Source organism: Nematostella vectensis, chromosome 4, assembly GCF_932526225.1.
Source record: "Nematostella vectensis chromosome 4, jaNemVect1.1, whole genome shotgun sequence".
Lineage (NCBI taxonomy): Eukaryota > Metazoa > Cnidaria > Anthozoa > Actiniaria > Edwardsiidae > Nematostella > Nematostella vectensis.
This window is the reverse complement of record NC_064037.1, coordinates 10,962,676-10,984,485: the sequence shown is the minus strand read 5'-3', so window position 1 is coordinate 10,984,485 and position 21,810 is coordinate 10,962,676. Positions and strand designations below refer to the sequence as shown.

At 40.3% G+C, this 21,810-nt stretch overlaps 2 protein-coding genes and 1 long non-coding RNA gene across 6 annotated transcripts in view; all 3 read left to right on the top strand.

Annotated features, from left to right (window-relative positions):
- Window positions 1-5: 5 nt before the first annotated feature.
- LOC5516525 (syntaxin-12) lies at window positions 6-6,046 on the top strand. Of its 3 annotated transcripts, none has more exons than XM_048726643.1 (12): window positions 6-139; window positions 681-758; window positions 1,039-1,119; window positions 1,200-1,260; window positions 1,429-1,528; window positions 1,783-1,860; window positions 1,943-2,011; window positions 2,710-2,756; window positions 3,322-3,415; window positions 3,532-3,604; window positions 3,946-4,028; window positions 4,824-6,046. In XM_048726643.1, the coding sequence occupies exons 2-12, from the start codon at window positions 719-721 to the stop codon at window positions 4,914-4,916; spliced, it is 819 nt and encodes a 272-aa protein (XP_048582600.1). In that variant the 5' UTR covers window positions 6-139; window positions 681-718; the 3' UTR covers window positions 4,917-6,046. The 3 variants fall into 3 exon arrangements, with proteins under 3 accessions (XP_048582600.1, XP_048582601.1, XP_048582602.1); XM_048726644.1 differs by having other exon boundaries at window positions 127-257; XM_048726645.1 differs by lacking the exon at window positions 6-139 and adding an exon at window positions 144-214.
- A 1,481-nt stretch (window positions 6,047-7,527) lies between these two features.
- Window positions 7,528-8,348, top strand: LOC125561887. Its single transcript, XR_007307591.1, has 2 exons — window positions 7,528-7,694; window positions 8,186-8,348. It is a non-coding gene; the product is annotated as an uncharacterized LOC125561887 (long non-coding RNA).
- Window positions 8,349-8,744: 396 nt separating this feature from the next.
- LOC5516522 (DNA replication ATP-dependent helicase/nuclease DNA2) overlaps window positions 8,745-21,810 on the top strand; it is a 28,340-nt gene continuing 15,274 nt past the window's right edge. For both annotated transcript variants that reach the window (XR_004297200.2, XM_048726638.1), the window contains exons 1-19: window positions 8,745-9,032; window positions 9,257-9,304; window positions 10,426-10,474; window positions 10,586-10,635; window positions 10,898-11,719; window positions 11,870-12,411; window positions 12,798-13,042; window positions 13,893-14,117; window positions 14,765-14,874; window positions 15,023-15,215; window positions 15,470-15,607; window positions 15,821-16,039; window positions 17,318-17,770; window positions 17,999-18,062; window positions 18,640-18,903; window positions 19,138-19,393; window positions 19,774-19,902; window positions 20,670-20,863; window positions 21,568-21,803. Coding sequence is in view for 1 of the 2 variants with exons in the window: in XM_048726638.1 (XP_048582595.1) it covers window positions 8,967-9,032; window positions 9,257-9,304; window positions 10,426-10,474; window positions 10,586-10,635; window positions 10,898-11,719; window positions 11,870-12,411; window positions 12,798-13,042; window positions 13,893-14,117; window positions 14,765-14,874; window positions 15,023-15,215; window positions 15,470-15,607; window positions 15,821-16,039; window positions 17,318-17,770; window positions 17,999-18,062; window positions 18,640-18,903; window positions 19,138-19,393; window positions 19,774-19,902; window positions 20,670-20,863; window positions 21,568-21,803 (4,303 nt within the window). In the remaining variant the exon portion in view is untranslated. The remainder of the gene's footprint in view (window positions 9,033-9,256; window positions 9,305-10,425; window positions 10,475-10,585; window positions 10,636-10,897; window positions 11,720-11,869; window positions 12,412-12,797; window positions 13,043-13,892; window positions 14,118-14,764; window positions 14,875-15,022; window positions 15,216-15,469; window positions 15,608-15,820; window positions 16,040-17,317; window positions 17,771-17,998; window positions 18,063-18,639; window positions 18,904-19,137; window positions 19,394-19,773; window positions 19,903-20,669; window positions 20,864-21,567; window positions 21,804-21,810) is intronic.

The following is a 21,810-nucleotide window of genomic DNA, read 5'->3' as shown; positions in this document are numbered from 1 at the left end:
AGCCAAGTGGAGCCACGATCATGAAATTCTATGACGTAATCGAACCACGATGACGTATTTGTTGTGTATAACCGCTGAAATTCTCAGAAGCTGCAGTTAAAAGCAAGCTGTGCAAGTTTTCGCCATTTCTATTCTAAAAGTTAGTATTATCAGTGTTCAGTGTGTGCCAGATTTTGCAAATTTTATTCCTCTGTTGACGAGGTTTAAAGTTATCGTAAGTTTATTGGCCGTTGAAGCCGATTTTTGGGAAGAATTTGGTATGATATGATGGCATTTGAAAACGTACCAGTCAATTCAACCCTATCGTACTAACTTACACTTTTTTTGTAACCAGAAATTGTTATAATACTTGGCTTTTTTTAATTTTTAAGTCTTTTAGTAGTCTTTTAGTATATTTTTGGCAATGATTGTCGCTCGTGTCGTATATTGTTGATTTCCATGCTCAGTTTAAAAACATCATATGTCACGTCTATTTCTATCATCGCGTATTATTTAAGTTATAAGGTATAATTAAGATTCTATTTTACTCAATACCATGTATAAAAACACACGCTTGCTATATATTCTGGCTCTTACTAACTGATATTTGAGGGGTATTTTTAGTAGAAAATACTGATAATTGGGAATGTTACTTAAATGTTGTTTACAGATTAATACATTACATCATTTTCCTAATTTAGACTTGAATTCAATCTGCACATCGTTTGTATGAAGCACCATGTCATTCGGAGAATACAACAATTCAAGGCCGTCATCAGGTAGTGTGCCCTGGTTATGGTGTCCCCGCCCATATATGCTGACTTTGTATAGAGGAAACCAGCCCTCCCTTTGAAAAGGAAAGATGGCTTAGCATTAGTTCGACTGCTCCTCCCACTAACTGAACTGTAGATTCACAGTATTATCAAAGAGTCCCTCCCGCCCATGCAAAAAAATGGCCCTTTTCCACATTAAAATCAATACTGCAAGACTAAAACAACAAATCATATGGCCTAATATAAAGATTTATAATATAAATAAAGTTGATTATCCTCTCTACAGGTTTTGCAAGGAATGACAATTCTGAGTACACACGTCTGTGTAACAGTATTAGCCATAATGTACAGCAGATGAACAATAATGGTACGTGTCATTGTTAACCATGTCTTTACATTCCTGGCTCTTGAAGTATTTAATAGAAGAAATCTCTATTTTGACCATAGTGTCACGCATTGAGAGATTGGTCGACAAAGTGGGAACTACTGAAGATGTCACAAAAAAACTGTAAGTCCACTTTGCCACAAGTGTATGTGTATTGTTATCACTCAATATATTCCTCCCTAAGGTAGTCAGGTGTTACATTGCACCTCTCAATTCAGGTGACTTGAGGGGAATTTTAATATTTTTTATATTTTATATACTAAATAACTCTAATAATTTTTTTTTTGATAGCCAACAGAGTGAACGAGAAACACAGAAGCTTGCAAAAGAAACCAATTCTTATCTGAAGCAACTGAACATGCTTTTGGAGGGTATCAGCCCCTCAGAGCGGGTAAGATAACTTGAGCATGGACCTTGAAAATGCTTTGAATATTTAATGCTATGTTACAAGGCTAGCTGGAGCTTGGTAGAAAACACCCAACAATGTACACCCAGTTTGCACAAATAGGTGCCATTGTAGTGTGTTTATCTAAATTTTGAAATTGAGTTTATCTGAATTTTTATGATTGATATTGAACTTTTATTGAATTTATTATTTGAAATGACATTTAAGATGGAATAATTTACCTTCTACACTTTCCACAGAGGCAAAGAAAGATGCAGATTGAAAAGTTAACCAATAACTTTTCATCATCACTAAACAACTTCCAGAAAATACAAAGGGTAGGAATTTCTTGTTGTTATTGTACAGCAGGTTTCAAATGTATTGCTCAAAGAACATCCGTGTTATCACATTTGTCTCCAGGTGGCAGCTGAGAGAGAGAAGGAGTGTGTTTCAAGAGCGAGAGCTGCATCAATGGGCATAACCCCAAGTGTGAGTAAGAGAGAGCTCAGTCACATTGTGGCCCATTGCAGGCCCGTACCCAGGATTTTTCTTAGGGGGGGTGCGAAATCTGCAAAAGTGGACCTAATTTTTTCGGGGGGGGGGGGGGGGGGGTGGGGGGAGGGGGAGTTCTCTGGTAAAAATCTTACTAACTCAGAAAAAACAAAAAGGGTTTTTTATGTCTTTGCAGTATCTCCACAGGACGTTTATTGTCGGATTTGGTTACAAAAAAAGTCTGACTTATGGATAGTCAACATATCAGAGTGATCTAGCTTATGCTTTATAGTTTTGTCTACAAATGGCACGTCTATTGACAACCAAAAGTGGACTTTCGGTCGTTGCGGGGGGTGCATTCGCACCTCCTGCCCCCTTCTTGGGTACGGGCCTGCATTGGGAATCCTGATATGTATGGGTATTAAGACTCTGAAAGACAGTTCTTGAAACTTGGTGTGTTTTTTTTTTGTAAAGGATCTTTTAAGATATTTTTTTAATATAGCATGTTCTTTTACATAAATTAGAAAAAATTGATTGTGTGTCTATGATTTTCTATACCAAAAGCAGAAATTATAATTAATCAATATTTGAATGGTAATACATAAGGTTAATGTCTTGTTTTTGACAACTTACCAAAGAAATCATGTTTACTATATTGTTATTTCATTTTTTTTGTTTATTGGTTGTGTTCACAGCCCATGGGTGGTTATCATGGAGGCGAGACCTTGATTGACTTTGACAGGTAAACCTCCCAAGTGTCAGTCATCCTTTGCTACCTTATTACCCTTAATTTTCACGACGTCAAAATTTCGTGATTTTGAGATGGCAATATTTCGCAACACTTTATTTTCGCAATTTTCCTATTTTCATAAAAAAAAACAGGTCACTTTATTTTTGCGATTTCGATTTTGGGATAATAAAATCAGGCAAAACAACTTGAATTAAAATGTGCTGTAACCATCAAAACTGAAACTATATGTAACAAAAAGATGCGTGGGCTAAATTTATTTTCATAAAAATCTATAAATACAAGTCCAACTCAACCCCTTATGATACTAAACAGTATGTACATTAAATGACTGAATAGACAAGGTGTTTCCATAAAGCTTATCAAACGGCCAATATTCCCCTAAAGGCTTCTTGTGTACTAACTTAATTTTCGCGCATCCTAATTTTCACGACACTTAATTTACAAGTCACTTTATTTTCGTGAATCTTTTAAAATTGCAAAATTTAGGAAATTAAAGTAACGCGAAAATTAAGTGTAATAAGGTATGTGCACATAGTATCGAATGCTTTATTTCTAGGACTGGTGGTGGTGGCAGCATCCAAGCGCAATCAGAGCAGGAGATCGACCTTGAGCTGATTGAGGAGAGAGAACGAGCAATCAGACAACTTGAGGTATTAGTCCACACACCATTATACAAGTGAATCACAATTGTAATATAAATATTAGATCACATGTTTATTCCTGTAAGAGCAAACATTGATTGCATTTATTTCTATTATGTCATCAGGCTGATATTGTTGGCGTGAATGAGATATTCCGTGACCTCGGAAACATGATCCATGAGCAGGGTGAAGTAATCGGTAAGTCCTTTAATGTTAGTTTTCCTCATACTTTATGACAGTAGTGTTAGCTAATGATTTAGCTGTGATGTTATAATTGTTGTCCTGTCTTGAGAGTAGAGTCCAAAAGTGCAATGATTACAGTATGATGATTTTATTGGTGACAGTTAAATATGATGATTATTATACTGATATTTACTTCTATCATTGCTGGCAATCATGAAAATAATGATGGTTACAACAAAAAAATTGATGATAGTGATCAAGATAATAATGGTGTTGATGATGGTTTTGGTAAAGATTGTGATGATGATGATAATGATGATACAATGATGATAATTACTGTAAGTTGTCTCTTCCAGACAGTATAGAGGCAAATGTTGAAACCGCTGCTGTCCACGTAGAAACAGCTAATGTTCAATTGGACAAGGCCAGGGGCTACCAGGTAAAAAATCCAGAAAGGCCATCTTCATTCCTCTAGCATCTGGGACGGGGAGGGAAATGTTTACAGAAAGTTACAATGCTGCATACTAGCATCATTATACTGTGATTCATGCCTGTGACCTAAAAGTAATGGCAATCCCCCTCCCCCCCCCCCCCCACAGGGGGTGCATGCACGCACCCCTTTTGACTGCCAAAAAGTGGGTCATTTCTTATTAAGGCATCTTCAAATGCTCTGCTTTTTTCATATGATTCCTATGACTGCACACCCCCACCCCCCCCCCCCCCCCCCCCCCGGACAATTCCGGGAATGCACCTGAATGCTGTGACTCACTAAAAAAAGGTCTCTGGCCTTAGTAATTTATTACATTTAAACATTTTTATCAAGTGTTTATTGCAAAAGTACCTCCTCTTTTTATCTCTGCATAAATGAAAATTGTACAGTATCTGAACAACTGGAACAAGTTCTCATCTGTTTGCTTTTTTCGCGTGCAACAATAAACTGGTCAGAGGGATTTTTTTCTCTTGTATTAAATCACAGAAGCAAGTTGGGACAATTCAAGCTTTTTTGGGGGAGAGGGGGTGGGAAGATAGGGATTCTGATTTCAAAGTGTAATATGAAGCAGGAGTTCTTCTGTTCCAACAAAATAGGGCCAATGAACAGAAAAGAATTGATATCCCCTTCTACAATAATTCCTTCTTTTTTAACTTAAGTCTCAGATGGTGACACAATTCTTTCCAAGCTGGACCAGATGAATTGTTAACCTTGTGCACTTTTGACATTTTTGTTCTCGTCCAGAAAGCATCGCGCCGTAAGATGTGTTGCCTCTTGATGATTCTGGTGATTGCCGCTGTTATCATTGGCGTTGTCATCTGGCTGTCAGTGAAATAATAAAACTGTAGAATCAAGATTTGTTAAAATGTTATGGATGCTAATTGGGTGAAAAATTAGACAGTTATCTATAATTCAGTAAGAACTCATTTTCTGTAGAGTTCTCCTTGGGGCCAGTTGCATTTTTAGTAAATAGAGGCTCTTGTAACCATTTGTCTTTATTACATAACTGTACTGCACCCAGTGCCAAGGTACATGCAATCAGAAAGTTAATGCCCTCACATATTCCAAGGCGGCATGTAAAGGGCTCAGCATTTCTGGTTCAATCAATAACCGATATCTTGTCTTCAGGTTCTGGTTCCTTGTCAGTGGGTTCCAACTGTATTGTACGTGTGTGGTATCTTGAGCTTTTCCCCCTGCTCAGTGATAGAAAACATCAGTAATATTGTTGTATCGAGGTCAAAATTACGCTTGGGAGAGCAGATTTGTATCGTAAAATCGAGAATATTGTTGTATACAATATTGTTAGATTGAGGTAATTTCTAATCTACAGTATTTCACTGTATTTTTGCTGAGGAAAAGGAACCTCATCATAACATTGAGGTTATTGTAAAATCCAGGTTCCACTGTGTTTTCATTATAAGCTGCATTGTCACCAGTTTATTTCTGGTCCATTATGTAACAATCTCTGGTGATTTTTAATGGAAAACGCAACAAATAATCCAAAATTGTAATTAAGCAGTGTGTATTTTGCAAGTTTCTTTGTGGATGTGACTAATAATTAAGAGCAGATGGTCTGTTAAATTGTTCAGATTCCAATAAAATCTTTTGTCCCTTGTTGTTTGAGGTTTTTATTGGCCCTGCGGAAGTAAACTGGTGACAATGTGGCTTAAAATCTACTATTATGCATGCAAAACTGTATCCCCCTTATCAAATTGTATATACTATGTATCTCTGTCTTTACACAGCACCAGCACCAAATTTCATAGGTATTGGAGTAACATGTGGACTGTCAGAAAAGGTTAATCAAGAAATAATTTGCCAGAAATTTATGAAATAGTTGTCTGTTCTTTTTGTAGAATAAAAATTAGAGAATAGTAGAGTTTTAGGCTACACACTCAAACTGTTATTATCCAGGTTTTTACACAATAAAATGTTGAAATATTTTGTAATAAAATAGAATAACTTGATGGTCAGTTTTGTACAATTGAATTAAAGATTAGAGTTAAATTAATTCACAGTACATTTTCTGTGATGCGAAAAAAAGATTTTATACCAGATCAACACATTGACCCCTCAACCGGCCTGTACCGGCTTTGGGAAGTACCCACAACCCAAGAAATTCATAAATGCAAAATAAACACAACAAGATGAAGATACTCAGGTATCAGTCTAAGGGATAAATGGTCTTGCAGATATGTGTTGTGGTTTGAAATGCTTCTTGGTTTGAAATTGTTAAAACCAGTTTGAAAAAAATTCAAACCATGCCACATTTGTTGTGGTTTGAAATGCTTCTTGGTTTGAATTTTTTTCAAACTGGTTTTAACATTTTCAAACCAAGAAGCATTTCAAACCACAACATATGCATCCAACCAAGGTGTTGGCATCTACTCTTAAGCCAAATAATAGCACAGGTTCTTTGACAAATCTTAAATCGAACAAGGAGAGAAAAGAAGAATCACCCCTCTCGATAAAACGCTCAAAATACCACACAAGGGAGAGAGATCAGCAAACACAGCTCAAGACACAAATAGATACCTTTATTCTGATCCTCCAGGTACATTTCCATGGCCTCAAAACACAATGTCCACTCCTTGAAGGATTGTACAACCACGAAGATGTCTTTACGTATTGCAAAGCATTCTGGGAGATCCAGGGGAACTTCACGAGGGGAGGGCCAGTCAACACTCCTCTCCCCAAAGTCAGATGGTTTTTTTTAATAATCTTTTCACACCACAGCCAAACAAATCAATTCCAGGTCATACAGACCCAGAATAGCAGTGTAAACAATTTTGGAATCAATTTGGTTTCAGAAAAGACAGCATTTAGGAGAGCTGTGGTGATTCATTAGAAAATTATTTTTTCATCCAGGCAAAGCCAAACAAGAAAAAATCATCATGTATCCACCTTTGCTTGCAAATATCCATAAGCAAAGCACTCAATTATGCCCCAAAAGACTTCATGATGTCCTGAGACACTCTCCTAATATGCTCATAGCTGTATTTTTGATGAAAAATACAAGCAACCATCAACTTGTGCTCGCTTCAGCACAACCACAGGGAGCTCACCTCCACGGTCTGAGTAGTTTTAGTTTTTTTCGGAGCCTTCCTAAGGTTTAAATAAAGTTCCGAACCGCAATGCGTTGTTGTTTTACTGCGTATGTGCCGCTTGTCTGCCTGGCGCTGTCTGGCGCTTGTCTCATTGGTTAGCGGTCTAACGGCTGTCGTCTCGACTGCGAAATGGCTTCCTTGTCACGACATACCTTACAAAGAGAGAAAAGGGATGAAACTCTTTTTACCTGCACTAGAAAACACGCCAGAAAAAATTCCTTTTTTTGAAATTTATCGGCCCAAAATTCGTACAAAACTAGAAGAAAGGTGGCTCTTTTACTTGATCATGTCAAGAATCAAAGAAACACGTTCTAAACCCCACAATACAGCATCTCGCAAATCCTTGTTTTTCTGCCGCTATTCTGCCGTTTCATGCGAAGCACATGCGGACGGAAGTAGATGCATCAATGAAATTTTACTTCCGTTTGCACACTAATAAGCGAATCGCGCCAGCCCCGCTTCTCTCGCCTACGATGTTTGATTGAGACAACTCTTGAAATAAAAACATGTAAGTTTGTACACTTTGTTTCTACTAGTCTCTTTTATTAAATTTGTTTGTCGAAAAATATGTTATGTTGGCGTAAACTTCTTGCTTCTCGCACCATGCTCTTTTTCTAGTTCTAACAATTTTCGGAAAAAGCTTTTTAAGAACCCTCCCAAGCTCGCGAATATCAGGGATGTTTCCCTTTCCTTCGAACGCCTTTGAATACATAGCTTTGACCTCTGGACATGGGATTCTTTCGCCATCAAGCTGGACAAAGCTTGAAATTGACCTATAATTCGTTTTGAAAATAATATACATACATAATATACATCTGACGATGTCCAGAGCCGAAGCCAATATTCGAAGATTTAGTGGCTCTGTTGCCGTTGAGTTTTTGAAAAGGTGACGTCACGCTTTGAAATTACTTCCGGTAATTTCACTTCCGTCCGCATGTGCCCAACACGCTAGCGGCAGAAGAATTAGCCAGAGTTTCATCTCTTTTCTCTCTTTGTAAGGTATGTCGTGACAAGGAAGCCATTTCGCAGTCGAGACGACAGCCGTTAGACCGCTAACTAATGAGACAAGCGCCAGACAGCGCCAGGCAGACAAGCGGCACATACGCAGTAAAACAACAACGCAACGCGGTTCGGAACTTTATTTAAACCGTAGGAAGGCTCCGAAAAAAACTAAAACTACTCAGACCGTGGAGGTGAACTTCCTGTCGCACAACGACGAGGGATTAAAAGTGGGGGCCGCAAAGCACTGTTGGAAAGCTTGGAAAGCTTGAAAAGTCGGACTTTGACGGGCTGTATAAAACTCAGAATAGGGGGGGAGGTATCTGTTTTCAGTCTGTTTTTTTGTAAATTCAGCTAAAAAAAAGCCAGGGGTCAATGGGTTAAGCTACCAGCTCTTCCAGTGGTATCTACATAAATGTAATAAAGCCCCCCCCCCTCCCATAAAGAAATCGATAAAAACTCTATTTTCCCAAACTGCAACCGGCATGTGTGGTTTTCTAACAAGAAATCTGCGTTTCCAAGGATTAGGAAGCACGTCGCATATTTCGCATGACCGAACAAAGCATATTTCAGCGAATTTTAAAATTTCTTGAATTTTTGACGACAACTTGTTGTCCTCCTGCCCTTGCACTACAAACTTTGGGTTTCCTGTGCTCTCTGTCTTTTCAAGATGGCGGCTTTTGGCGGGAGATTTAGTTGTCTTTTGATTTTCGTACACGATCTAAAAAATACAGCCAAATGCAGCTCTTTGTGTCTACTTCTCTGGCTCCGGTAGTCTATCATGAGTAGAATAAACAAATCACGTTTGCAAAAAGGACGCGGAAAGTCTAACAATGGCAAATCCGAGGTGAGTTGAAATAAGCTTAAATTTCAAAATATTTTCCAGCCGTTTGAATGAATTCTAGTAGACGATCTTGTAATTTTAGCTAGCTTCAATACTTAAACTGCATTATCTACCACTATATTACATTCACGCTTCTGTATATAACAAAAGAAACGAAGACAAACTGCTATTTTGTTGGTTTGTTTTGTGTTTACTAAATTCGTGATTTAAGATACTTTACTCAATAGGAGAAAAGCACGAGTAATCAGCAGTCCATCACTGGATACTTCAGCAAGGTTGTATACTGTATCAGTGGCTAAGAACTTAATCCTATCTCATCTAATCTTAACTATTCTTTTCCGGATGTTTATTGTCAGATTCGGCTACCTACCAGAGTGATCTAGCTTATGCTTTTTAGTTTTGCCTACAAATAGCACGTCCATTGGGAACCGAAAGTGGACCTTTGGCCGTTGTGGGGTGGGGGGGGGGGGGTACGGGTCTGGGGGTGAGGGTGAGGATGGGTAAGTCTGAGACTTGCCGAGGCGCCTGAAGACCCTTGTTTCAGAATCCGTGCCCGAGACTTTTATAAAATTTCAGAATCCAAGCCCGAGCTTTTAAGGTATTTTAAAAACAAAGCCCAGCTTTTAGTTTGATAAATATGCAAGTGTGAGACTCGATAATGACATTATACTTGTTAGAGAATTGTTGTTTTTTTCTTTTTCTGGAAATAAAATATAAAAATCGACATGGCCACTCAAAAGAATCACAATACAAATGAAATGTTTTATTCTATGCTGTGAGTCTGATTGGCTTACAAATCAGGCAAATAAATGCAAATAAAACGGAACACGTTAAACAAAATCAGAGACCCTGAGACTGTAGAAGTAAAGAAACCAGGCTCTCAAACCCATAAAATTTTGAAAAATCGAGACTCTGAGACTTGCGTAAGAAACACTGAGATTCCAAGACTTTGCAGGCACGTACACAGGGAGGTGGGCAGGGTGCGAGTGCAAACCCCCTTAGTGGCCAAAAACTGGGTCATTTCTTATCAAGGAATCTTCAAATATTATGCTTTTTCCATATGATACCTATGACGGTGCACCCCCCCCCCCCCCAGCCAATCCTGGGAACGTGGCTGCCCTACAAAAATTTTTCAAGACTTTTAAAATTTCAAGGTACCCATCGCTACCCCTATCATTTGATCTTCATTAACATTATCATTTTATTGTCCTCCTTTTATCATTACATAATCATTTTATTGTCATCATTCTGTTATTGCATAATCAGGTTATTGTTGCACCAACACCATAATCAACATAATCATCATTTTATCATTATCAGCACTAGCATCATTTTTTTGTTATCATTATTATTTTTATACGATCATAATTTTTCCTGTTATGGCTACTTTCTACAGGGTGAACCTGCCAACCAGCTATTTTCTACTTTTGGCTCAGCCAGAAAAAGTATGTAAACCTTTGATATGTTCCTTTATTAGGAAGAACTCTGTGAGGTCTGTTTTTATTATAAACATACTGTTTGAATACTATTTTTCACTTACAATATGTTCTCCAAAGGTGTTGAGAGAAAAAGCTTGAAATTGAAGAAAGACAAACCAAGAAAGCAGGTATTGGAAACAAACCTCATTAAACAAAAAAAAACAACTTATTATGGACAGGGTGGGTTCAGGACCCCTTGGACCCCTCTGGACATATCAGTGCTGTGTGTCCTGCAGAATAAGGCAGGAGACATAGGGTACAAATATGTCAGTCAGTAGCAGGCACTTTTTGCCACACTCTTCTCCTCATTTGTACATGGTTTCTTCTCTTTCTCTCTTCCATGTCTCTTGTACTTGCTATGTAGGCTAAACTATTTGTTGTGTTGCTTAGGATGCAAAGCCCAAAGATGGGCAGGATAGCAGCAGTGGCAAGGAGCGTAATGGTAAAAATGACTCACAGATGACTAACCAAACAAGAGTTTTGAAACAATGTGAAAGCAATGATGATGCAAAGAATATAACTTATGCCTATAAATCTGCCAAGGGAGATGTTGCTCTAGAGCCGAGATTCAAAACGCCTTTCAGCACAAAAAGTATAGTACAAAAGATCACAGAAGTTATAAACCTTGAAGATTCAGATGATGATATTATTCCCCCAACCCCCTCCCCTGGGGCATGCCACAGTGTTCTTGCTATCAGAGGAGAACAAGCCAAATCACTGGCAATCAAAGGCTTTACCCAAATAAAACCGAGCAATGAGAGGACTGGGGGAAATGAAGTTAAGAAAAAACCTCTGTCACCAAAAAATGACAAGACCAAAAATATGACACAGAGAAAGACTTTTCAATCGTCCTCAACTCGCAAGCTTTCCTTTGAAAACAAGACAAAAGATTTATCTAAAGTAAAATTTGGTGAAACTTCTACAAATAAATTAGATGAACAGCCATCTAAGAAATTAAACAACATATCAGAAGGACTTTTAACAGAACAGACGAAGAAAACTTCTGTCAAACTATGCTTTGAGAACAATTCAAACAACACAGGAATTAATACATGTTCTGTACGAGAAGACACTCAAGAAATAACAGTCCTGGCCCCTGCCAAGATAAGTAAATCCAAGATTACGTCACTCAAGAGGAGAGCTTCTAAAGGAGGGACTTCCCCAGCTAAAAAAAGACAGAATACTTCTTCTTCCCCGTCCATTGCTACAAAGGTAAGGTTGAATTGATACTTTTTATTAACCTAAGAAGAAGCTCAGGTCACAGCATTGATGCTATCAGAGCTTATTTCCAACCTTGTCCAGATTGTATCAATTTGTTTTTTTTCAGTTTGATATCAAGTCTTTATCTGCTCTTTTCTTCAGGAAAATGTTAAAAGCAACCTTTTCTTTGGTCAACTTGATGAATCATCAATGAGCCCAACATCAGTAAGTTATTCTATTGACATGGACATTGCACAGTGTTATGGGGTCAGTATGATGAATCAAGAGATGGGAAGCGATAAACAGCCAGGCATTGCCTGCAATAGTGCAGAGGAAAGCACAGAGACTAGTAAGCCATTAGACCTTGGGGATATCTCTTTTGGGGATGACGATTTCTGGGAAGGAGAACATGGTGCTACACAGTTGTCCAGTTCATTATCCAGTAGGAAGAAAGAAGTTGATGGAGGAAGTTACGAAAGAAAGAAGATAGTAGACCTTGCCCTTCTGACCCCAACTAAACTCAATACAACTGTCAATGATCAGGCCACACCAGGGAAAGAACCATCACATTGTGTTCAGCAGGGTTTTACAACACCTGTAAAATCATTGTTGGAGACCTCTAAAGACAGTCTTATGGATGGGATAGAATTGGGTGGACTGCTGGATGGAGTGGAATGGTCACCAATTGGTAAAATGCCAGGAAGGTATGAGATACTCCAACACAACCACGGAGGCCTGGGTTGTATTTAAGCGTTGTTATGCATGCTGTAAACGTGAAGAATCTAAAACATGAATTTTGTTACTTAATTTGCATTGCATTAAATCAGGAACTATAAAGAGATAAAAAAATATGAAACAACAAACCTTTGCTCCCTGCAGTAAAAAAATTGAAAGGGAATTTAATTAGCAAATGAGCATTCAATTCCTTGATTACAATGAGTTCCTCCTTCTTTCCAAATATGGCTTGTGTGCATCTGAATAGTTCGCAGGATCACATACAGATTTGATTAGATTGAATGCAGTGTAAGAAAACCATATAAAAGATCACAGAAAGTTAAAAAAGGTAAATGTGAATGCATGTTTGTTTCAGTGCTGCTAAAAGCATACAGTCCAAATCCAGCCCATACTCTCCCTACACCACCCCCTACAGTAGACTTCTTGTCCTGGAAGTGTACCGTCGAGAGATGGTAGGGGACACAGCGCGGTATGGAAGAAGCCTGTCTGAGAAGGTGCTACGCGTGTTTGAGGAGACGGTGAGCCATGAGAAATATGTGTACCTGAGAGAAGACTGGGAAGGAACAGATGTGGAGCCTGGAGATATAGTACATGTCACAGGTAGGTCATGCAATCATGCTATTGCATTTATGCATAAGTCACACAATCCTGCTATTGCATTCATGCATGAGTCACACAATCCTTCTGTCAAAATCATGTGTTAGTCACACAATCCTGCTGTTTCATTCATGTATGAGTCACACAATAATGCTGTCACATTCATTGGGTGAGTCACACAATAATGCTGTCACATACACACTTGAGTCACACAATCCTGCTGTCACATTTATGCCTGTGTCACACAATCATCCTGTCACACTTATGCATGAGTCACACAATCCCCCTGACACTTTTATGCATGAGTCACACAATCTTGCTGTGACATTGACACATTAGCCACACAATCCATCTAGTCACAAATGTTCTCACATTCATGCATGGGTCACATATTCCTGCTATCACATTACACACTAGTCACATATGCTGTTGAATTCATGTATTAGTCACACAATCCTGCTTTGACACTGATATATTAGTCACACAATCTGCCTAGTCATAAATGCTGTCACATTAATGCATGGGTCACACAATCCTGCTATCACATTACACACTAGTCACACATGCTGTTGAATTCGTGTATTAGTCACACAATCCTGCTGTCACATTGACACATTAGTCACACAATTCTGCTGTGACATTGACGCATTAGTCACACAATCCTGCTGTGACATTGACACATTAGTCATACAATCCTGCGTGACATTGACACATTAGTCACACAATCCTGCTATTAATTTCACTAAATTTCATGTGCAATTGTACTGGGAAGGGAACAGATATTAATCCAAGAGATATAATGAATATCATTTTCATATATTTTTGTTGCCACATTTCCTGCAACCTTTTTCAGGTGTTTTTGACATCAATTCTGGAGTCTGCATCCTGGATAACACAGCTAACAACTACATCATTGTTCACCCTGACACACTCATCTCCGGGACAACCATTGCAGGAGCAACACGCTGCTTGCGTAGGAGCATACTAAATGAACGGTTCAGGACAGAAGATGCGAATGAGGCCATGCTGATGGGTACACTATTGCATGACTTGTTTGACAGAGCCATGAAGTCCAACGGTAAGTACTGCTCACTTGCGTGTCATGGTCAGGGCAGTAGCAGGGGATGGGGGCATGTGTCCCCCCAATATTTTCAAAAATTATAAGGAAATGACCAGTAGGGGCATGGCTGTACCCCCAAAATCTTTCTGTATTGTGACCCCCCAATATTTCGAGGCCTGCTACGGCACTGCATGATTGACCTCTTACATTTTACAGGTCTGTATTGAGAAGTTTTTGGGAAGGGGAAATCCATTTAGTGAACCTACTTTATAACTATCCTTAAGATAAATTAAATATGGTACTCAATTTTTCCTTCCAGTCATATACAGGTTCCCCTCGGCTATGGGCCTGTTCCATAGTGCGGGTAAACAGTATAAACAGGGCTTTTATTAACTTTCAGAGTAGGCGATGGAGATTGATAAGTAGGGGGCGGAAGTTATTTTATCTTTTAAGTTCAAATAAAACTTAAGTCGAATTTTTCAAAAAAGTAGCCGGCGCTCGGTGGGAAATAGCTGCCAGGGCCTAATGGAACCCCTGATACATCTTGCATGCATTTTTTGTGAAAAAAAATGCTTAAAGGAAGGGTGGCTTGGAGCAAAGATGACCAAATAATATTACAACAACACTCTTTTTATGGACTGGTTGTCAATTTTGTTTACATCTAGATTTCTCACATGATGCCTTGCTCTGTGCTGTGCAAGGATTGCTGGAACAGTTCACATATTTGGATGGATTTTATGGGCTTGGAATGACAGAGTGCGATGCACTAAACAAGGTAATGTTCGACACACACACACATGTAGTGTCCTCCTAGATTTAAGGCAAAAGCCTCTTTATTTTATCATCCAAGATCCCACTCTAAACTTTAACAAGTGTCCATTATTACAGTATTTTCCACAATATGTGGTGTTATATTTCCGCAGGTGAAGGAGTTGTTGCCTGCCTTTAGTGAGTGGGCGTGGCGCTATGTGTGTGATCTTCCCGACCCTGATCTGAGTACCATGGATTATAAGGATGGATCATGTGACACAGGAGGCACTGAGATGCCGAGCGTGTGTGTGTCACAGCTCAGGGACATCGAAGAGAATGTCTGGTCTCCAAGGTTTGGATTGAAAGGTAGGTCTTCATGAGAGTAAAAAATATCTCAAGTCACTATGAATTGTTGCCTTCTTGAAAACTTTTTGAAACAGTTCTTAAAGACTTAAAAGGTCTAAAGGACTTAAAACATAACATCTATCATTAGGCATAGTTTTCACTACAATCATAATCATCAACAATCATCACCAACAATCACCAGTAATCATTATTATCCTCCTCATCAAAATCACCAACATTCATCATCATCAAAATTATCATTCTTGTTACCACAGGTAAGGTTGATGCCACTGTGGAGGTTAAAATTGACCGCCGCCCCATGAGCAGGAGACATCGCCCAGGCATGGATAATCATCTGACCACAGCTTCAGTACCACTTGAGCTCAAGACTGGCAAACTCTTTTCTAAGCTTGGTAAAGTTTGTCACCTATTATGTATTACTTAATGATACTAGAGCATAATAATTAGAAAATATAACTCAGGAAAATCAATGAGCAACATTACAGAATCATTCAGCATGGTGTACAAACAGCGAAAGCAGTAATGGCCACCGCAGGCCTTTTAAGTAATTTCGCTTGATTGTCAGAAGCATGCTTAGTTTATTCATAATGATGTTTTTTTCATAGGATCTGTGGAGCACCGTGCGCAGGTTATCCTCTACACACTGTTGCTAAGCGACCGCTACCGTCACGGAATTGACACGGGCCTGTTGTATTACATGAAGTCTGGTCACACAATAGGCGTCCCTGCTCTGCTACACGAGAAGCGTGCGCTGATCATGAGACGGAATGAGGTGGCGCGTTATCTGACCCTGAGTAGGGCTGGGGGTGGACGGACCATGCCTGGTAAGACTAGGTTTACAATAAATAGGGCTTCAAAGGGCCATGCCAGTTAAGACTAGGTTTTCACTAAATAATGCTTCAAGGGGCCATGCCAGTTAAGACTAGGTTTACACTAAATAGGGCTTCAAGGAGCCATGCTAGTTAAGACTAGGTTTTCACTAAATAAGGCTTCAAGGGGCCAAGCCAGTTAATACTAGGTTTGCACTAAATAGAGCTTCAAGGGGCCACCCCAGTGAATACTAGGTTTTCATCGAATAGGGCTTCAAGGAGCCACGCCAGTTAAGACTAGGTTTACACTGATAGAGCTTCAAGGGGCCACGCCAGATAAAACTAGGTTTTCACTGATAGAGCTTCAAGGGGCCACGCCAGTTAAGACTAGGTTTACAATAAATAGAGCTTCAAGGAGCCACGCCAGGTAAGACTAGGTTTTCACTGATAGAGCTTCAAGGAGCCACGCCAGTTAAGACTAGGTTTACACTGATAGGGCTTCAAGGGGCCACGCCAGTTAAGACTAGGTTTTCACTGATAGGGCTTCAAGGGGCCACGCCAGTTAAGACTAGGTTTTCACTGATAGTGCTTCAAGGGACACAATTGCGGGAATTTCAGTCTCGTTTGTGACACTGCGAGACAGATTCATTTAAATGTAAGTTTCTGTCTTGCTCAGCTCAAACTTGATTGCAATTCAATCCAATGTGGTGAAATCTTCTGATAGCTTCTACATGACCCATATCTACACCACGTTTCTCACGAAAATCGAATGTGCTCACTTATTCACTTCTAGTGGGAAAACATTAAAAAAAATAGGTGGCTTATTTGGCGTAAGCATAAAAGTTTTATGTGATGGCTTTTTCGCCTCCATCGCACGCATGTGTCAAAAAAGCGATGGTTTGAAATCATGAATTTATTAAAATTTGTTTATGGTCCAAATCAATAAGCTTACTTTGATATTCGAGTTTACAAAATTGATTTTGTTATTTTGAGCCGAGAGGCAGAGAACCTCTTAACTGTTGCATAGATCGCCTTTCGCTTCTTTTGTACAATGTTACTCGTGTGTACAACTAGTATGCAAAGAGAGTGTAAACAAGGAGCGCCAAAAAAGCTTGTGTAAAATACTGAATCGGGTAAAATAAACATACTGGATGTCGAGCTAGTCACCCTGCAATACTCACTGAAACAGAACTGCACGTGCAGTGCGTATCCGTGAAGCAGTACGTATCTGTTATTTGTTATTTGTATTTATAATATGTATATGGTTTACATGCGGCTCTTTTTCTGATGTAGCCATGCTGCAGGACCCTCACACGTGCAAACGCTGCTCACAAGCACAGAACTGCTCAGTTTTCCACAAGTCGCTGGAAAGTGGCGATCACGTGACCAGTGGCATGGGCGACCTCTTCCATGAGCTGACCAGTCACGTGTCCCCAACACACTGCGAGTTCTTCGCTGATTGGTTCAAGCTTGTGTGCCTTGAAGGCCAGGTCATACTACAGTCAGGGAGATCAAGCCAGCACAGCATATGGACGATAAATGCCTGGGACCGAGAGAAACTTGGTCAGTGCTTTAGCGGTATGGTGCTGGACTCCACTGTACCAGAGCATCATGGGAAATATATTCATCGGTTCGAGCGGTCAGTTGATCACCCGTCCGAGGTCTCTTTGGTTGATGTGCCGATCACCGTTGGGGAGAGACTGGTAGTAAGCGAAGAGCATTGCAACCTGATTGCCGTAGCATCAGGTAAATGATGCCATATGTTGTTGTATGACAGTAGTTTTCCGCATACGCTTTCTTCAATACCTGATTACTTGAATTTGTGTACATTTTCTCGTTTCAGGATATGTTCATTTTTATATTTTTTTTTTGTACATTTTTATACGTTTTCCTTTTGTCACGTCATGTCACGTATATGCTGTATACTTGCGTGTACGCTTACGTCGTTTCACGCTAACGTCGATTTTCTTGTAGGATATTTGCGGAGTGTGACAGAGGAGGCGGTTGAAATCACCCTTGACAGAAACCTCGCACACTGGTATGGCACATGTAGTATAGAGGGGACGATTGAGCCCGTTTATTGTAATGCTTCAATAGATTAGTTTAAACAAACCTTGCGCGTCTCGGATGAGGTCCAAAAAAATTACCATCGATAGTTCACCTTTTATAGGGTTACCCTCAAGTTTTTTGATACTGTTCCGCTTTGCTTTATGCCAGTGATGCTCAGAATGGTCTTTTAAATAAGAAAATATCCCGGTGCTTACTGGCTCCGCTTATTTGTTCACCGCTGAGCCGAAACAGGCCCTCGGGTTAGTTCTGATCTCAATAGTTTTTCCTTTTCGCTCTTTATAGAGGGCGACTATGATGTCTAGCTGGGATATCGATATTTTGCGTGACTAAACTAAGATTTTTGAACAAAATAAATAGTTTTATCGTTTTCATCCCAAATGATAAGACTTTTTCCCCTCTCTGGATTTGGCTGCTGGACCCAGGGACTCTCGCCTATGTTAATCTCTCCGAGCTCTGTCACATCCCCCCCCCCCCCCACCCACTCCGCCCTTTCTCTTAACTGCACCTTAACCATCAACCACCTGTTAATCTATTTTTCATTACAGCTGTAAAGGTACTCCCTATGAGGGACGCTCGCTCGTGTTTCGTCTCGACAAAGACGAAGGCTACAGCTCGCTGACAACACTTTGGTCAAACGTCGCCAAACTCTTCAACAAGGACTCGGAAAGGGACGCGAGGCTTCGCCGGATGGTTATCGATTTTGAGCCTCCCGTGTTCTCACGCAGTCGGCAAGCGCTCATCAATTTCAGCAGCCAGTCGTCTGGTAGCAGTCAATCGTCGGCTGGCTTCGTATTGACGGATACAGAGACGTAAGTCTCGAGAACACTACAGGTCCAAATGTTACAAAAACGAATTCAGTATAGTTCCTCTATAAAGCGGTCCCAAACTTTTTTCATTCAAATACTGTATTTTAAGCCTCCATAAAGCGGCCGCGGCTACCATTGTCCAGATGTATTAATGGCCGCTAGAGGTACCACTATATTCCCCTTATAATGGCCACTAGAGGTACACTGTATTTCACTTTTTTGTGGCTCTATTCATAGGTCACAAGAAACATGTTCATCATACCAGGACACGACAGTGCACACCATCATTCAGGAGTTGAACGCTGGCCAAAAGCGCGCCGTGTGCAAAGCACTGACCGCCGAGGACTACGCCCTTATCCTCGGCATGCCCGGGACTGGGAAGACGACCACGATCGCTTGCCTGGTTAAAGTGCTGATCGCGAGTGGCAAAAGTGTGCTGCTCACCAGCTATACGCATACCGCCGTGGACAACATACTACTCAAGCTTAAAGAGGTTAGTTTAGTGGAGCATGAAACCGGGGCTCGCAATGTATGCGTCCTCAGTGTCTATATTCAAACGGTTTTTCAATGTTTATTTATACAGTTTTTTGCCGATCTTTAAAAAACAAAGGTGTGGCTTACTATGGGTGAACGTTTAATGTAAAAACAAAACAAAAACAAAAAAACAAACGTTGCTTGTTAATCAAAGGATGTGTGTCGCCGGGAACAGAGAATACGGGGGTGTATCTTTCTCCAATTTTTATCTCATGGTTGCAAGATGCACAAGGTTACACACCTAGACTCGCTCTAGTTATTCTCCCTTGAGCCAGAATCATAAAATAACTGCCACTCTATTACAATGCTTTTTTATAATACTTCTTCCTCTGCTCATAGGCGGGTGTGGACTTCCTTCGGCTTGGCCAAGCTCACAAGGTTTTACCTGAGATCCAGCCTTACACAGTGGGCGTGGCAGGCTCACATGTCAAGACGGTAAACGAGCTTAGAGCATTCTACGACTCGAAGGTAAGGAGTTCTAATACTTGCAATGATATAGCCTGCATAACGGGCTCAAAGCATTCTACGACTCGAAGGTAAGGAGTTCTCATACCTGGAATGATATAGCCTGCATAACGAGTGCAAGGGACTAGGGGAAAGGAAGAGTGCCGAGACCGCGCGCATTGGGAGAGGGACAAGTGATAGAGCGGAAACATGCACCCGCAAGAAATGCTCCTTCAACATTGTGTCCTTGGGCCCTAGTCATACGTTGCGCTCCTGCCGTGCCGAATCTAATTGTATATTTGTATCGACACAAATACATTGGGTTCAACGTTGGTTCAGACGCCGCACTCAAATGAGTCGCGCTAAATAGGTTGCGAGTAGTAAACGATGACTTGATACAAAGTTTCAGAGTTGCACAAAATGAATATGGTATATGATTCGGCACATCGAAAATTCGACGTGAGTAATGGTGTCTACTTTTGCCGTGCAGTACGACTGGTGCAACAGCGCTTAGTGCCGAACTCAATTCTGCCGTGCCGAACTTAATTGATTCAGACGTCAAACTATTCATGTGCCAAATCCAAACATTTTGGTTCGGCACGGCAGGGCAGGGCCTTAGTCAGCTGGGGCTTTAATTGTTTTTTCAGTCCATAGTCTTAACCCTGCCCTTTTCATGTTTTTCGATTGTTTGAGTAAAACGTGGCCGAATGAAAATCGTGATGTAGCCCCAGTCTTTTCCTCAACTTCGATCGCTTTTTGTGTCGTCTCAGTCGTATCCTGTTCACTTTCAGTCTGTGGTGGCGACCACGTGTCTTGGGGTTAACCACGCGCTATTCACGCAGCGCTCGTTCGATTACTGCATCGTGGACGAAGCGTCTCAGATCACGCAACCGGTCTGTCTCGGCCCGCTCCGTCACGCGAGGGTCTTCGTGCTGGTAGGAGACCATTACCAGTTACCCCCACTTGTCCAGAGCCTACAAGCCAGGTAGTTACCAGATCACACTCACATCAAACACTGTCAGTCTAGATATGAACTGCTCCACCCAGTTCCCATTCTTTTTTGGACGTCTTTAATAAATTTGTCTGTATAATTTGTCCAAGAAAACCACCAATGGAATGGTTTAAATCTGCATTTTATTCAGCTCGCATATTTCAAAGTTTAGAACAAATATACATAAGTTTGCGTTAAGACATCAGGGACCTAAATATTTCAATTCCTGCTTCTGATATTCAGTCTGCCAAAACGCTTAACTCTTTTTGTAATAAGTTAAAGACTTCTCTTATTAACTCTTAATTTTTTTTCTTTCTCGATTTGTGTTTGTGTGTGTGTGTGTTTTTTATATAAGTATGAAAAACAAATATGAAAGCTCTCCTACCAAATATTTATATGATTAATCTGACTGTCCGAACTATCAAATATGTATTTTCTGTTAAGATTTAGGAGGTCCGTCTCGTATAAGCCTTGCGGTTTCTTACGGTCCTCCTTGTCACACTATGTAAATTATTATAATTATCTTTATTTAAAAAATGTATTAAGTGACAAAACAATAAACTGAAACTGAAACTGAAACTGAAACATTCTCACATTACAACGATATTCTCATCGATTCTAGAACCCGTCAGCCACATGTTTGTTTGTTTCCGGAGAACCCTGGAAACAAGTTTTTAATGTGAATGTTGTCTCTCCAGGGAGGGAGGTATGGATGTCAGCTTGTTTAAGCGCCTATCAGAGCGCCACCCTCAGGCCGTAGTGAGCCTAGAACACCAATACCGCATGCACAAGGATATCATGACCCTTTCCAACACCCTGATCTATGGCGACCGACTCAAGTGTGGCACCCCTCAAGTGGCCAACGCCCTGCTCGACATCCCGCACTGGGATGAGCTGTGTGTCTGGCTGCGCACGCATGCTTCTCAAGCTGATGGTATGTG